The sequence below is a fragment of the Halichoerus grypus genome, chromosome 6 (assembly GCF_964656455.1).
Source record: "Halichoerus grypus chromosome 6, mHalGry1.hap1.1, whole genome shotgun sequence".
Classification (NCBI taxonomy): domain Eukaryota; kingdom Metazoa; phylum Chordata; class Mammalia; order Carnivora; family Phocidae; genus Halichoerus; species Halichoerus grypus.
This window is the reverse complement of record NC_135717.1, coordinates 21419342-21434827: the sequence shown is the minus strand read 5'-3', so window position 1 is coordinate 21434827 and position 15486 is coordinate 21419342. Positions and strand designations below refer to the sequence as shown.

Below are 15486 nucleotides of genomic sequence, written 5' to 3'. Positions count from 1 at the left end.
TCTTCTGTAGTCCCTGAGGGTGCCTGGCTTCTGGGCTCTGGGTGCATCTTTGCTCCAGAAGCCCCAGGCTGCCGAGACTTGGCCAGTCTTTTCTGTCGCCGAGGCCGGCCTCAGCCACGGGCCCACCCCTTGGCTGGTGGCCTCAGCTCCCGGCTGGGCATGGCTCCCTGGCCCTGGAGGCTGGCGGGTAGTAGGGCAGGAAGAGGCTCTCGGAGGCACAGTGCCTCATGGCGCCGTGTGTGTGGACCAGCAGTCGCGGGAAGCGGGCTGTGAAGTACTGGACGAAGCTGTCGGGGACGTGGCCGAGCGCCTGCCGGATTTCCGTCGGGAGCTCCCTGTAGTGGTGTTTCTGGAGGGAGGTAGAGAGAGAGCCCCCGCTCAGCCATGACCGGGCTGCCCCGTGATCCAGGCCCCGTGCAAACCCTAGGGCACACCTTGTTCCTTATAGCACGGAGCAGGTCTCGAACTGACGTCCCCTTATACGTCCGGAACCGTCTCAGATCTGTGGGCAGGAAACTCCTTGGCAAGGCTGCCTCTGCTGGATTCCCCTCCGTCCGGCGGACCCACCCCAAGGCTGGCCTCTACCTGTCTGCAGCGGCACAGAGATGTGCTTGTGCCAGTCGCCCCGGACCACCGCGGAGCCCCCCGCCTCCAGCGCCGTCACCAGGGGCCCTTGCTCAGACTCCTTCTCCAGCCAGTCACTGACGTCCTAGGACCCCACAGAGCTCTTGAGCCTCATGAGCAGTTTCAGAGGCCACAAGGCCCAGAAGTGCCATATGGCTTGGGGGAGCCAAACGGCAAAAGCTTCTTGGTTTAGGACAAGGATTGTTGCCCCTCAAGTACAGCTTCCCGGTGCCATGTCTCCATGTTACCTGCCAGGTCTTCATCAGCCTGTGAGGTAAGTACTGTTGTCCCCATTTTACAGATGAGCAAACAGACTCAGAGGCACCAAGTCCCTTGCTCAAGGTCACACAAGTGGGATGGGCTATCTGGGCACCATTGTAACATGAAGCGACAACTAGGGTTGAATGGCATGGGGCATGTGTCACCCAGGGGTGGGGTGGGGGCGGGGTGGAGGCTGGGGCTGGGAAGTCTGTTAGTGAGCAGAACGTGGAGCGCCAGCCCGGCAACGTCTAGGCGTCTAGGCCAGAGCTTGGTTCAGAGAAGGAGCTGGGCTTTCTGGAACAGAGACAAGTCTCTCCCCAGCCACTCTGGCTTCCCCTTATCACTCGGCGCCCAAACTTGGGACTTATTTGGGGCCATCCCCAAGATTTCCCTCTGACCTGGAAGAACTGGAGCTGCTTTGCTCTGCTCCAGAAGAAGGGGTGGGCTAGCACCTGGTGAGCTGAGGGGCGGGCCTGCGGCAGGGGGCTCAGCATGGCTTCCACCAGGTTCCTGGCAACCACCTTGTCTGTAGGGGCGAACGGGAGGGATGGCTTCAGGCCCGCCGAGCCCCATGCCCTGCTTCCTCCCTTCTCTGCCAGGCCCTGTCCCCCCTCACCATGGGCCTCTTCCTCCAGGTGAGTCAGGCTGGGAGTCCCTGCAAGGATGTTTGCCTGGCGATAAAGACTTTCTCCAAACGGGTGACTGCCACCAGAAAGCACATAGTAGAACACACAGCCAGCAGAGAAGATGTCCACTGCGCTTGTCTGGGGGCCAGAGAGACCAACATAAGGAGGCAGTCCCTGCTTCCGGGAAGCCTGCCCGGGTCAATTCTCCTGTGGGCTGATACGGTAGCCAGGGCTTTGGTTCAGACTAGAACTCAAGGATGCTTCCTGAGCGCCATCTCCTCGACCTGAGACCTCCACCCCTCTGCACCACTGAAAGGGGCCCATGGTTTTCATCCAAAATCTTGGCCCTCCTGAGCTGCTAGTGCAGGTGTGCAAGCTGCATTCCTCCAGGCCTAGCAGGTAACAGAGGTGAGTGAGGCCGGCCGGGCTGGAGGGACTGAAGTGGCAGTGAGACCGTATGATCTCCAGGGGACTCTCCTGGGTGGCAGAGCTTTGATTTTCCAAGAGGATCCAGAAATCAAGGTTGCTATGTGAAATTTCCCAAAAGTTAAAATGCTGGCTACTAATTAAAATCTGTCCAATCTCGGGGCGCCTGGGTGGCTCAGTCGTTAAGCGTCTGCCTTCGGCTCAGGTCATGATCCCAGGGTCCTGGGATCGAGCCCCACGTCGGGCTCCCTGCTCTGCGGGAAGCCTGCTTCTCCCTCTCCCACTCCCCCCTGCTTGCATTCCTGCTCTCGCTGTCTCTGTCAAAAAAATAAATAAAATCTTTATAAATCAATCAATCAATCAATCAATCAATCTGTCCAATCTCATAACATCAGATCCTTTAGTCCTTGTGCCTCCGGGTGGCCACTTCCTGCTTTCTCTTGATTTAGGCATGGCTTTGCCTAGCGACTGACCTTTCCTATTACTCTCATCTGTGCACATGACTTCATCTTCCACCCACACACTGACAACTCAAATCCATAATCCTGGGGTCTCAGACTCAAGTGTCTCTGGGGGTCAGACCCTGCTCTGGGCTTCAACTATATTCGATCCTCTGGTGCTCCCTAAACCCTCTACATCCGTGATTCTCCCTGGCTACATATTAGAATCACCTGGAGCCCGGCTCCGGGCTAGTCTAGTCAGAATCACTGGATGTGGGGCCTGGGCATCAGGAAGCGTCCAGGCCCAAACTCTCAAGTTTGCCAGTGATTCTGCAGCACAGTGCAGATTGAAAACCCTTTTCTAGGTCAGGATTTTGTAACCCTGGTACTATTGACATTTGGGGCCAGATTATTGTCACGGGGGGCTGTCCTGTGCGTTGTAGGATGTTTAGCAGCATCCCAGGCCTCTACCCACCAGATGCCAGTTGCAAACCCCGATTCCCCTGCTAGCTGTGACGACCAAAAATGTCTCTAGACAGTGCCCAGTGTCCCCTGGGCAGTGTAATAGTCCCAGGTTGAGAGCCACTGCTCTAGGTAAGAAGGGATGAACTATGCCACTTTAAAGATGAAGAAACAGGCTTGGCCACAGCAGGAGAGGCACCGGGCCAGGGAAGGACTCACAGGACTGTCAGAGGGCAGGAGCTGTAGGAGCTCGGGCGCCATCCAGCCTTCCGTGCCGGGGATGCCCGAGCAGAGGCTGAAGCTGCAGCGGCCAGCAGGCAGCTTCTTGCAGAGGCCGAAGTCTGAGAGCACCACCCTGCCTCGGCCGTCAGGGCCATCAGGTCCCGCGATAAGGACGTTGGCTGGCTTCAGGTCCCGGTGCACTGAGAGCAGAGCAGAGCTGAGTGCAGCAATGGGGAATGGGGAAGGTGAGGCTGGGGTGGGGGGGGACAGTGGGGGCCGGAGCGGAGGGCAGGGCCGGATACTACCTATGTGTAAGGAATGCAGGTGCGCCAGGCCACACATCAGCTGCTGCAGCGCCATGGAGGGCTCCAGGCCCCAGCGCTCCAGCTCTGGGTTTTCCACATACTGAAGAGGTGGGGGACAGTGTCACTGTGCAACCTGGGACCCCCACCACCACCCCACTGCCCCTCTGAGCTCTGGCTCACCTCTTGCAAGGAGGCCTGGCAGAGCTCCAGGGCTATATAGTGGAACTGGGGTCCCCGCTCGGTGCAAAAGTAGCGGAGCACATTGGGGTGCCTGTCTGACTCCTGCAGCAGCTGGACCTCCCTCCGGACCAGGCCGAAGCATTCACGGAGCAGCCGCTTCACAGCCACTGCCCGCCCCTCCAACTGGCCCCTGGGGGGGTGTGGTTCAGAGAGGGAAGACGATGGAAAAAGTTCCTTCCTGCACCTGCCTCGGCGAGCCTTTGAAGAATGGCCCCCCGAAGGACAGTGGCCCAAAGTGCCATGAAAGCCACATCTCCAGCCCAGCTTCTGGCTACCTACTCACCGGAAAACGAACGTCCCGCCTGCCCCGCGGCCCAGCACATCCTTGGGGTTGAAGGAAATCTTGCCCACCACGGTAAGCTGCTCAGCTGAGGGGAGGGGGGCGGGCACTGTCTCAGGGAGCCTCTGCTCAGTCCAGATCCGCCACCGCCTCAACCTGTCTCTGGACTCCCACCCTCCATGCCCAGCCTGGGCCTGCCACTTCCTCTTTGTGTGTCCTTGGCAAGTGACTTAAACCCCTATGCCCTCGGTTTTCTCATCTGTAAAGTGGGACCCATGTTGATGATCCCGCACAGCATTACTGTGGATTAAATGAATGTGTGGAAGGAGATAGATAATCCTGCTAGATTATCTTCCTTATGCTTCCTTTTCTGGCATTTTCTGCCCAGATTTCTTTCTTTACTTCCTCTGCCATTCTCCCCACCTCCACCTTTTATAATAAACCCTTTTCATTGATGAACTGGCTTCAAATAAGAAGGTGTGCTTGGCAGTGGACAGCATGGTGAGGGTGAGAGCAGTCCTAGGAAAGACCGCCCCCCTCCCCGGATGGGAGGGAGCAGCAATGGACATTTGGATGCAAACCTGTCCCAGAGTTTGTTCTAGGGTAGCAGGAGCCCCTGGAATGCCTTGGTTTCCTATTAAGAAGGATGGGGTTGGCTCAGGCGGGCAGAGGTCGGTAGACTTGGACAGTTACTGCTCTTCCCTTTGGGTAGCTTGTGAGACATCCCTCACAGTGACCCAGGCATGTCTGGCCAGGCTGTGCCCTGCTCAGCTCCGAGGGACACCATTCATACAGCTAAATGTACATGGCACCCCAAGAGTTGTGCAGTGAGTGGCCCCGAGAACACTCTACTCAGGAAGGGCTGCCCACTTCAGTCTCTGCAATTAGCTCTAGGAAAAGCAAATGAGAATCCACATCAAGACCAGTGAGAAAAGTACCAAGCTGCCCCTCAGCTTTGCTCTGGATTATTTTAGTAAAAATTCACTCTCATCTGTTAGCAAGATGCAGGCAGTAACCTAGATTTGTGTACCCTGGCCTCTCAGGAGTGGCTGGGCTCAGGGCCTGGAAGCACAGGTGGGAGTGGGCCCATTTCTGGCAGCTCAGAAGGCAGGGATAGAGTTGCTGGGCTCTGATGGACTCTGGTGGTGAGGGGTGAATGAAGGACAATGGCAAGAAGAACCACACGGTGCTTTGATGAGAGCCATCCTGGGAAAAGAGGGAGTCTGTCCTGTCTGGGGAAAGATCCAGCTCAAGTCTGAAGACCCCAGGAGATGAGCGTTTCAGGGTGCAGTGGGTGAGTATTATGTGGACCCACCCAGAGCCAGTAAAGTGACAAGCACTGCAACACCTCGGGGTTCAGGCACCTTCTCAGGTGCAGTGGGCACCTTCTAGAAGAGCCAGCCCCTCAGGAAGGGGGGCTGCTCTGTCTCAGCAGAGGCAGGGTGAACACAGAGTGAATGCTGGGAGCAGCACTGAAGTATCAGGCCAAGAGTGGGGCGGACTTTGGCCTGAGTTAAGGGGACAGTGGCATGAGGCAGTGGTTTGAGTGGAGACCAGTAGGGGCCAATAACAGCTCATGCAAAGGACTGAGGTCAGTCTTGCCCAGAGCCAAAGGCAGGAGAAGTAGCCTGGACTGACCAATAAAAGCATGAGGAAGTTCCCCTGAGGCCTCCCACAGACACCAGGGGAGCTTGAAAGGGCTAGTTTATAGGATCTAATTGACAAAAGAGAAATGTTTAAAAATAAAAAGTCCTAAAGAGAGAAACAAAAGAACAAAATGACACCTAGGTAATTTACTAGTTCTGTTACCAAATATGATGTTAAACTAACACAAATATTATTAACATCACCTAAGACTGATTTAATAATAATGACGCTGGTAACGTCTCATAATGAGGTGATACAATGAGGTGGGTGTTGTTATTCCCATTTGACAGATGAGAAAAATCGAAGCTTAGAGGAGGAAGGAAACCTGTCAAAGTGAACAGCTAGTGAAGTTAGATCTGTACCCAGTTCTGTCTGCACCCAAGAGTCCTTGAAAGTAATGATAAACAATGATGGCAGACATTTCTAGAGTGCTTAACTCCATAGGATGCTGTAAATCCTCTCTTATTAACTCAGGCTTAAGCACCGTACCATACTATAGTGACTTCTAATAAACCAACTTTGAAGCTAAACCTGCTCACTCTTTTCTCTGTCCCTGACTCTGTCTTTCTTGTTCACTTAAGCTCACCTTCTGGGTCTTCAACTGGCTGGGCTTGCTCTGAGGGGCTTGGAAGGCTCTTCTGGCCCTGGGGGGTGGCCCCTGCTGGTAGGGGCTGAGCATTCTGTGAGATGTGAGGAGGATCTGCAGGTGCCACGAGGGTCTGCTGCTGCTTCTCCACCAGCTGCTTCTGTTGCTGAAATACAGGGCCCAAGAGGGCTCAGCCCTGGCCAGGTCCTGCCCCATGAGGGGCCCAGCAGTGGTGCCTGAGACAGCCTGGCACTGGACCATGAACATACAGAACACAGTAGCAGGGGCTCGGGGAGCTGCTGGGAGAACGGCAGGCAGCAGAATCAGAGCTGGGTGAGGGAGAGAGCTGCTGAGTGGTCTTGGAGAGGAGGGGCAGTGTCCCCCCAAGGAAGACCCTAAGACGGACCTGAGGTCAGGGGCCATAGGCTTACCTGCCTCATTAGGAAGATAATCCACCCTCCCAGGAGGACAGCAGTGAGGCTAGCTACCAACAGGTCTTGGGGTCCCAGCCCTGGATATAAGTCCGGGGTTTTCTCTTCTGGATGCAGCTCCAGGTTCCAAGGTTTCTCACGGCTCAGGCTCAGGAGCTGAGAACAAAGGAACTTTCACTCTTAGCACACTGTGGAACCCCTAACCCTTCTCCATCACCCAGTACAAGGCTGCTGGGCTTAGCTAAAGGGGCAGTGAATGATTAGTCCACATGGTGGGAAACACGGTGCTCTCCGTGGTGCTGAAATATCATGGTGTCCCAGGAGTGTGGTCTTCCAAACCTAGCTGATGACCAGCATCTCTTGAGGGGGGAAGGGGGGAGGCGGTGACATCACTAAAAAATACAGATACTCTTGGGAAATCAGCAAAAAATTCAGATATCCATCTCCAGTTCAGTGGGGCCTGAGTGGGCTCCCAGGTGACTCTGATGAGCAACCAGATTTGAGAATTACTGCTTCCCGTCAGGGCTGGGTTTTTTTTGTTTTGTTTTGTTTTGTTTGTTTTTTAAAGATTTAGTTATTTATTTGAAAGAGAAAGAGAGTGGAGGAGGTGGGTAGAGGCAGGGGGAGAGGGAGCAAGTCATGGCTGTTCTAACCTTGAACCACTAGTGATTCTTGCCCAACCCTCTCCCGGGAGAGCTTGCTTTTATAGTTTTTCTGTTTACATTTTCTAACCTGATAAATATTTTGTAATTTTTACACTGAAGAAGAATTAAAACTGTGATCCTATTTCACAATTTAGATAACAAATATCCTTTGACACATCTAATATGTTTCTGGCAGTAACAACATATATGTATGTTTTTCTTCCAGGAAATTGTGTGATATCAATTGACCCACCCCCAGATGTTATTCCTAGAAGCCTGAGGGAAAGGTCCAACAGCTGCCCTCCCAACCTGCCAAGTCTCCTCCCCCCCACCCCCAATCCCCTTTGCCCTTCTAGCACTGACCTCCAGGAAGAGGGCTGGGGCCTGTGTGTTCTCTGAGAGTCTGTTCTCAGCAGTCCCACTCTGTGGGGTGGGATGCACCCTCAGCATGGTGGTGTGCAGGACTGGGGGTGGCTCATGGTGTCCTAAGGCGCAGAGCAAAAGTCAGCTGGCTGAAGGTGACCTCAGCCTTCCACCTCAGAAGCGGGGCTCATGGGCCCTTCATCTACTCCAAATTTGAGCTAGAAGAATCTCACCGATGAGCAGCCACTGGCTAGGAAGGGCTACGCTGCCTGAGGGGTATCTGACAGCAGTGCTAGGTGAGCCCTCTCGCTCTCCTGAGACTTGGAGTGTCACTTCTTCTGTGGTGGGGCCATCCATGGGGGCCAGGGTCAGTCCACGAGGCTATGGCAGAAGATAGAGAGTCATGAGTGAGGGAGCTCCTCTCCTGCCCCATCCCCTCTTTCCAGCCCCTCAGAGACCCCTTCTCACCACTAGGGCCACCCCTGTGTGAATCAGTGCTTTAGAAACATAGAATCCAGTTTCATCCTTTCCCACATACAGTGTCATCCTAGTGAGGGAGAAGAAAAAGGGGAGAAGGGTAAGTGATGGTGGTGGGTAGTTTCAGTTACCACTGTACCTGTGTCTTTGTATTGTCCCCTCCCACATTGACTCTGGGCTTAGCCATGTGACTTGCTTTGGAGAATGAGATAATAACAAATGTGACATAAGCAGAGGCTTGAGAAGTGCTCGGCTAGCCTTCTGGGGCATGAGAGACCTCATTTGACACCTCCTAGGCCAAATAGTCCACCAACTATGATAGAGCTGAAAGAGGTCATCCTAAACTATCCAGACTCAGCCAAGCCACCAGATTGCCCAGATCAGAAAACCACCCAGCTGACCCACAGAATCTTGAAAAATAACAAATGTTCATTGTTTTTAAGCTCTAAGTTTTGGGAGTGCTTTGTTATGCAGCAAAAGCTAACGGATACAAACAAATTCTAGAGTCATGATTTCTAAATCTGTGTCTAGCCCAAACCTCTTTCAAGAGCTCAGTTTTCTAAATCTGAACTTGTCACTTCATTCCTTAACTCCTCCTCCTCATCCCCTTCCTCCTCTAGTGCTCCCTACCTCTGCAAACGACAGCACCCATGTGCTTCTAGAAACCTGAGCACTTGCTCACAAACCTTGATTCCTTGCCCACAATCACCAAACTCCCCGATCACCAAACTCTTACTGTTTTTCCCTCTTCATATCTCTTACTTTCCACTTATTTCCATTTCTAACATTTCCACCCTAGTCCAAAGGGTCTTCATCTCATGCCTGAACTAATGCAGTATTCTGTGCGTGGGCACTTCCTTGCTATACCACTCTATGATATTCTCCACACTGCAGCCAGGGTTGTTCTTTCTAAAATGAAAAGATAATCAAATCACTTCTTTGCTTAAAACCCTCCAATGACTTTTCCTTAGCCTTAGGAGAAAATGTCCAAACCATTTCGATGATCCTACAAGATTCCTGCTTAACACTCTCAGACCTTATTCCCTGTTCAAATCTGTGCTCCAGCCTTATTTAATTTCTGTTCCCTGGCTGCCATGTTCTCTCTCTCTTGCTTCCTATTCATCCTTCAGGTTTCAACTTAGATGTCCTTTCCTCCAGGAAGCTTCCCACAACTGCCTCCTGCCCCCAGTCTCAATTTAGGTACCCTTCCTATACATTCCCATCAAAAATATATACTTCCCTTTTATCATTCTCTATCATACCCTATTATAATTGCCCTCTTACACTCTTGTCTCCCCCACTAGACTCCAAGATCTCTGTAGGTAGGAACACGGGCTGTATTATTGTACTTCCAGAGCCTGACAGGCGGCTGGTACACAGTAAGTGCTCAATTAATATTTGTGTAATGAATTGAATGAATGGATAATCCCTGATTTTCCCATTCTGTCTCTTTGTTCCCTAAGATGGGGACTCCAGAGCATTCAGTACTGTTAAGGAAGGGTAAGAGTTCGTCTTTAACAGTCAATAAGGCACAGCACCTGCCAAGCAGAACAAGCACCATCCACCCGTACGCTGGAGTGGAGACCCAGAGGTCCCCTGTATGCCATATTTTACCCTAGAGTTGCCGAACAGCAGGGCTATCCAAAAGGTCCTGGGGGCACTGCAGGGGGCAGGAGGTGCTAGGCACTGGGCATTTGCCAATCAGTTTGGCAAATAACCAGTTTGAAATATTTTGGCCCCTTGTTCAGCTGTATTGGTGTGTCATGCTTGAACATCACATCCACCCAGACTGCTCCTCCCCAGTCCCCAGGGATGGGCACCTACAGAAGCTGAGTGTCCGAGGCAGAGAAGTCGGTAGCTGTGTCCTGGGGACCTGAGGCAGGCAGTCGGATGTGGCCCCAGCGGAGGGCGAGGAAATGCAGGGTGTCCCGAGCCAGCGTGAGATGGGGTAGCTGGCGCAGGCTGTCCTGGTGCCAAGTGTAGACCCCCATCACTGGCATGCCCAAGTCCTGTGTCCACAGCACCGCCCCGCTTCCTGGGTCCACGGTGAGCAGCAGGCCCATCCCGCAGGATGCCAGGTGGCTCATGTCTGTGAGAAAGATGGATGGGGAGGTGTGGGCAAGGAGCTCTGACCTGAGGCATCTCAGAGCATCTTGGGGGGTGGGGGAAGCTGCTCGGAGGGTAGGTCATCAGGGGGGCCACTCAGGTGTGTGGGGGTCAGGTGAGATCCCCTGGAGGGTTAGGAGAACATGGGAAGCTCAGACAGAGTGCACCAGGTTACTTTGATCTGTCAGGGGATCAATCAGGGTCAACCCGGGAGCTGTGTAGGATGTGGGGGTCAGTCAGGGTCATCCAGAGGTGACTTAGGTGTGTGACTCAGTCCAGGTCACTTGAGAGAGGTCACTTAGGATGTGGGGTAGTTAGCCGTGGTCTGATTGATGTCACCCAGGAGAGGTCAATCAGGGTGGCCTGGAGGCATGTGGGTCACTTGGGAGTCATGTAGAGTGTGAAGAGGGTGAGTCAAGGGTCCTGGGGGTGTCAACTGTGATGTGTCAGGGTTACTTGCATGGGTTCTCACGCAAAATGATGAAGTCAGGGTACGAGGGGTGGCTTAGGGGCCCCTGTAAGGTCATTCAGGCAGTTGGGTGGGACGGTCATAATACCAAGGGGGTGGTCAGAATTACCTGGGGGAGGTTAATCTTGGGGGAGGTCACTTAGGGTCATCTCTCAGGGGTCGTTCAACTTTGGGGGTCAGTTGGGACCTGTGAGGACCCATCAGAGTGTTCGAGGGTTGCTTGGGGTCACTCAGGACAAGGGTTACCCGGCTCAGCTCCTTTGGAATATGGAGGAGTGAGGATGTTAAAGACGGCTTGGGGTAAAGGAGGGTCTGGCTGAGGGTTGAGGGGGTTCACTTAGGGTCGTCCACCAAGGGTGTGTCATTCAGAATGTGGTGAGGCTTGGTCATGGATGCCACTCAGGATTCCCTGAGTTGGAGACCTTGCTCGAAGGCTGGAGCCAGGGAAAGGCGGCACTCACATTTCCCAGGCAAGCCTTCCATGGGGGGCGCTGAGTAGCGGCAGTAGGTGGTGTTCCAGCGCAGGGCCGGGGCCTTGGGGTCATGCATGGTGACCGTGTACTCTGCAAATGGCCAGAAGCAGGGTTACCAGGAATGCCCGTGTCATATTCCTCCCACCCCCACGCCAGGGAGTGTCATTGGTACCCCCGTCCTGAAGGCCACAATCTGTGTCACAGTCTGTCTGGGTCACTGCTATCTCCTCAGCTCCTTGCCTAGTGCTCAGGGCAATGTTTGCAGACCGACAGATTGACTGGCCTGGATGCAAGTTGGAAACAATTGCAGGGAGCCACTGGGGCCTGACTCACGCGTTCGGCCGATGTAGAGGCGGGGGGTAGAGGGACCCTCTGTGGTCAGTGTCATCTGCGTCTTTCCTGACTCAGGGTCCACCACAAACCAGGCATCCTGCTTCCGACCTGTGGAGGTGGGAAGTGGGCCAGCCCTCGAGATGGCCTGGGACAGGGTGTGCTCCCTGCTGTCCTGTGCCCAGCTGGCCCCACCATGACGAGGTCCCTGTCCCTGCTGGACTTGGACCCGCAGGCTGGAGAGATGCTCACCTGTGTAGAAGACGCCATCAGAGCTGCGACACGGGGAGGCGTGAACCAGCTCGGGGATGGTGAAGGGCAGCCTCTGAGAAGGAACATTTCCAGGAAGGAGGAAGAGCAGAAAAACACATACAACCTGCTCACTAGGTGCAATTAGTATCATTTTCATTTCCCAGAGAGGGTCAGTAACTTGGCTGTTGTCACACAGCTTGCTTCCGATGGCACAAAGTTCTAACAAACATTCCACCTCATTCCCTGTGACAAATCCAGAGTGTTGTTCAATACCCCCCTTGGAGTCCCGCTGTGGAAGACAAACACCTTCTCTCCCCCCCGTGCATGCCCCTTTGCGTACTGGCCTTGCCCTGTCTCCAGTGCCCTTGTTGCTACCACGTGGACAAGCCCAGGCTCTCCTGATGAGGATGAAGGACGGCTGGCCCGGTTGTCCCTCTCAGAAGCCCTCCAACCACCAACCAACTTTCAGAAAGACAGCCGTCCAGCTGACCAGCAGCTGAACACAGACTCCGGAGCAAGCTCAGCCAAGACCACCCAGCTGAGTCCAGCCTAAATTGGCATTCCACAAAATGGTGAGTTAAATCAACTGCTGGTGTTTTTAAGCCATTGAGTTTCAGGGTGACTATTTGGCAAAAGCTAACTGATGGAGGTTTCCCCCTTGAAGCCCCCAGCGTTCTGAAGAAGCCCTGTGATGCCCTCAGGGGCCTGTCTGCTCTGCAGATGGCTCAAACCACCACTCCACCACCTCCTTTCAACAGGTGCCTCAGGACAGCCTTCCCATAATGCGCTCCGAGCCCCCTGCAGGACCCTCAGACGCCAACCGTGCAGCCCCCTCCATGCTCCAGCTAACAGAAGCCTGGGCCCTCTCCCACCCCAAACACTGTAAGAAACACACCATTAATCCCTGTTGTTTCTGGGTCCCCAAGATGTACAGGCTGCCGTCAGCTGGGTCTGAGAGAAAGGCTGTCCTGTGGGGCAGAGGGGAACAGGGGGAGGGTTAGGCTCACGCCCCCGGGGTTCATGGAGGCCCCAGTTCCCTCCGTCTGCCTGGCTAGTAGGAGCCCACCCTTGCGGGAGGCACCACAGAACTCCAGAGCCAATCTCTCCCCTTCCTTCCAACACGCCCCCACCCCCACCCCACCCAACTCCCTCCAGACAACCCTGGCTTCCCACCTCCCAGACGCCCCCTCCTTCAAAGACCGCAGGTTCACTTACTCAGTGACATACATTGGCCCTTGGATGATGGGATCTGTGGGCACAGGGACATGGAGCGTGAGTAACCTCCTCCCGACTCCCCACTGATAAGCCTAGCTCATCGTCATTGTGTGCGTAGTTGTGCCGGACACCGAGCCAAACATTCATCGTGCATGTAATTTAATCCTCCCAAGAACTCCGTGAAGTAGGGTCATCACCCTTGGCCCCATTTGACAGGTAAGGACATGGAGGCTCAGAGAGGTGCAGTGGCTTTCCCAAGGCCACCCAACTGGGAAGTGGTGCATCTACCTGCAGACACCGGCTCATTGGATTCTAGATTCCAGGCTCTTATCCTCTACGTCACATGTCCAAGGAAGAATGAGGGATCGCCCCTTGCTCACCATCCTTCAGCGTCCACTTCAAGTCCCCCGTCTGCTTGCTCAGTGCGTGGAGACTTCCATCCAGGGTGGACACTAGCAGGAGGCTCTCTGGCCTGAGGGCCTGGACCTGAAGTGGGAAACAAAGTCACCTCCTCCGAGGAGCCTGGGCCCATCCCTTGTCCTCACTCATGCAGGGCTAGATGTGACTCCCCTTCTCGCAGAAGGGGACAGACAAAGAAGGAAGCATGATTGGAGAAGCGGCTGGCTCCGCCTGTTGATCTCCTTGACCCCAGACAGGGGTGACAGTGGGAGCTGGGGGACTCCCTAAAGTCCCTCCTTTTCCCCTCCCCTCAATTCTTTCTGGTTTTCTAGAGAAGACTGAGGGCTTTACAAGAGGACTTCCCAGCCTCCTTATGAGATTGGTGCTCTTGTCCCCAGCATTGTCCAAATGAGGGAGAGAGACTAAGGCTCACACAGGGTAGGTAATTAGCCTAAAACCACGCAGAATGGGAACCTGAACCACCATGTCTCTGATTCCAGCGCCTGGTCCCATACTCACTTGCCAAGCTGTCTGACTCTCTTGGAGTGACCCCTTCTGCCTCCCCAGCCCAGCCCAGCTGATTTTGGTGCCAGGCTCCAGGGGTCCTCTGGACTAAGGCTCAGGGGCGGCCAAGGGAGGGAGGGCTGGAGCTGCCCTTGCATCGGGCCCCTGCTGGGCTAACTCACCTGCTCTAGCCCCTCCTTGAGCAAACAGGGTGAGGCTGAGCACCCAGCAGGAACCCTGACATCCGGGTGGCCCAGCCACACCCCTGCAAAAACCACATCCTGCTCCAGGACCCTCAGGTTTGGAGCTGAGCCAATGGTTTTGGTGGCGAGTCAGGAAACTGCCTCCTAGCCCCTTTTCGCAGCCTGTTTTGTGGGCTGAGAAGAAGCTGCAGACGGGTTGCCCACAGTTGAGGTGGCTTGACCATCATCATGTCTACACATTTGTTTTTAATTAGCTACCCATTTTAAAAATTGGAAATATTTCCATTTTTAAAAATCGAGATTTACAATTTTTCTCATTTCTATTTTTTCTCATTTTTCTGGAAACACCTGCTCTGGCCACCCTGGGCTCACATTCCTACTTGGCAACCATGGGTGGACCCAGAGCTGGATGCAGGGCAGGTGAATGGCATGGACTGCCAACCCTCCATGATCCCATTAGCTGTTCTGGGGGCTCCAGGCTGAACGAGTTGATTCTAGTCTGGGCGCCTTTGCCTTCTCCCTGCATTTCTGTAAAACTGGACTCTTAGCTCCTGGCAGGGCTGGACCCAATCCCCACACCTGCTACTTATTTATCCCAGAGGTTTTGAACCCAGGGTCCAGGCGTGGGTAGGGAGACTGGCGGTGAACCACCTGAATTTTCTCGACAGAGGACACTTAAGTGGACCCTACGTCCCCGCCGGGGATCCCAGGACTTTTAGGAGGCCTCCCCAGTCCAGACCCTTCTCTTCACCTGTGCCCCCACGCTGCAGGAGGGGGCGCCGTTCTGTGCCCTTCCACGCTGGCACATGTCTCCAGCTAGGTGTTCGTGGGGGTAACTGGCAACCCCCTAAAGCTAGGAGGCTTTTCCTGGCCAGGGTCTAACTTGGGGCCCTCTGGACCCGGAAGAGAGCAAGGTGCCCCCTGTGGCCGCGCCCCCTCCCCTACCCCCCCCCCCCGCCCGCCCGCCCAGGGCCCAGACCTTGGAGGTCCCGCAGCCGCCCCACGTCTCACCTGTGGCCCTGGCATCCTGAGCAGCGCTGCGAGCTGGAGCAGGAACCCGAGGCGGAGCGGGAGCCACGGGCCGCACCCCCGGGCCGCGCTTGCCATGGCTGGTCCCTCAGCGCCTCCCGGGGACAACAAAGCCCCAGCCTGGCCGGGAAGAGACTCCGCCCCGGGCTAGGCCACTTGGGCACGCAGAAGCCGGGGCGCAACCTCAGCCAATGTCCTGCTCCTTCCCTCCCTTCCCATCACACCCACACCCGCACCCCCCCAGTCACCCTGCTGCAGAGAGCACGGGGAGGTTAGCAGCCGAGGCCATGCATGCAGACGTTCCCGCGCGCCAAGCACTCTCCCAAGCGCTCTGCATCCATCCCCATTAGCTCCTTCAATGGTCCCAGCACTACTGAGGGAAAAACGGAGGCTGGGCGCTGGAATTCAAGTTCAGACGTCTGCCCTCAAGGCTTGTGCTCCTTGTTACCCTGCTAGGGGCCTCCTCCACTGA

General features: G+C 54.9%; 1 protein-coding gene across 1 annotated transcript; it reads right to left on the bottom strand.

Annotated features, from left to right (window-relative positions):
- Positions 1 to 42: 42 nt before the first annotated feature.
- Positions 43 to 15092, bottom strand: ERN2 (endoplasmic reticulum to nucleus signaling 2). The gene is made up of 23 exons (XM_078074022.1): positions 14997 to 15092; positions 13798 to 13890; positions 13260 to 13365; positions 12880 to 12913; positions 12560 to 12632; positions 11665 to 11737; positions 11416 to 11523; positions 11071 to 11172; positions 9859 to 10123; positions 8026 to 8104; positions 7791 to 7938; positions 7558 to 7679; positions 6551 to 6706; positions 6120 to 6285; positions 3890 to 3974; positions 3547 to 3736; positions 3367 to 3466; positions 3059 to 3261; positions 1502 to 1649; positions 1284 to 1411; positions 586 to 709; positions 435 to 502; positions 43 to 349 (listed from the first exon to the last, which is right to left on the bottom strand). The coding sequence occupies exons 1-23, from the start codon at positions 15090 to 15092 to the stop codon at positions 143 to 145; spliced, it is 2874 nt and encodes a 957-aa protein (XP_077930148.1). The 3' UTR covers positions 43 to 142.
- Between the last annotated feature and the right edge of the window lie 394 nt (positions 15093 to 15486).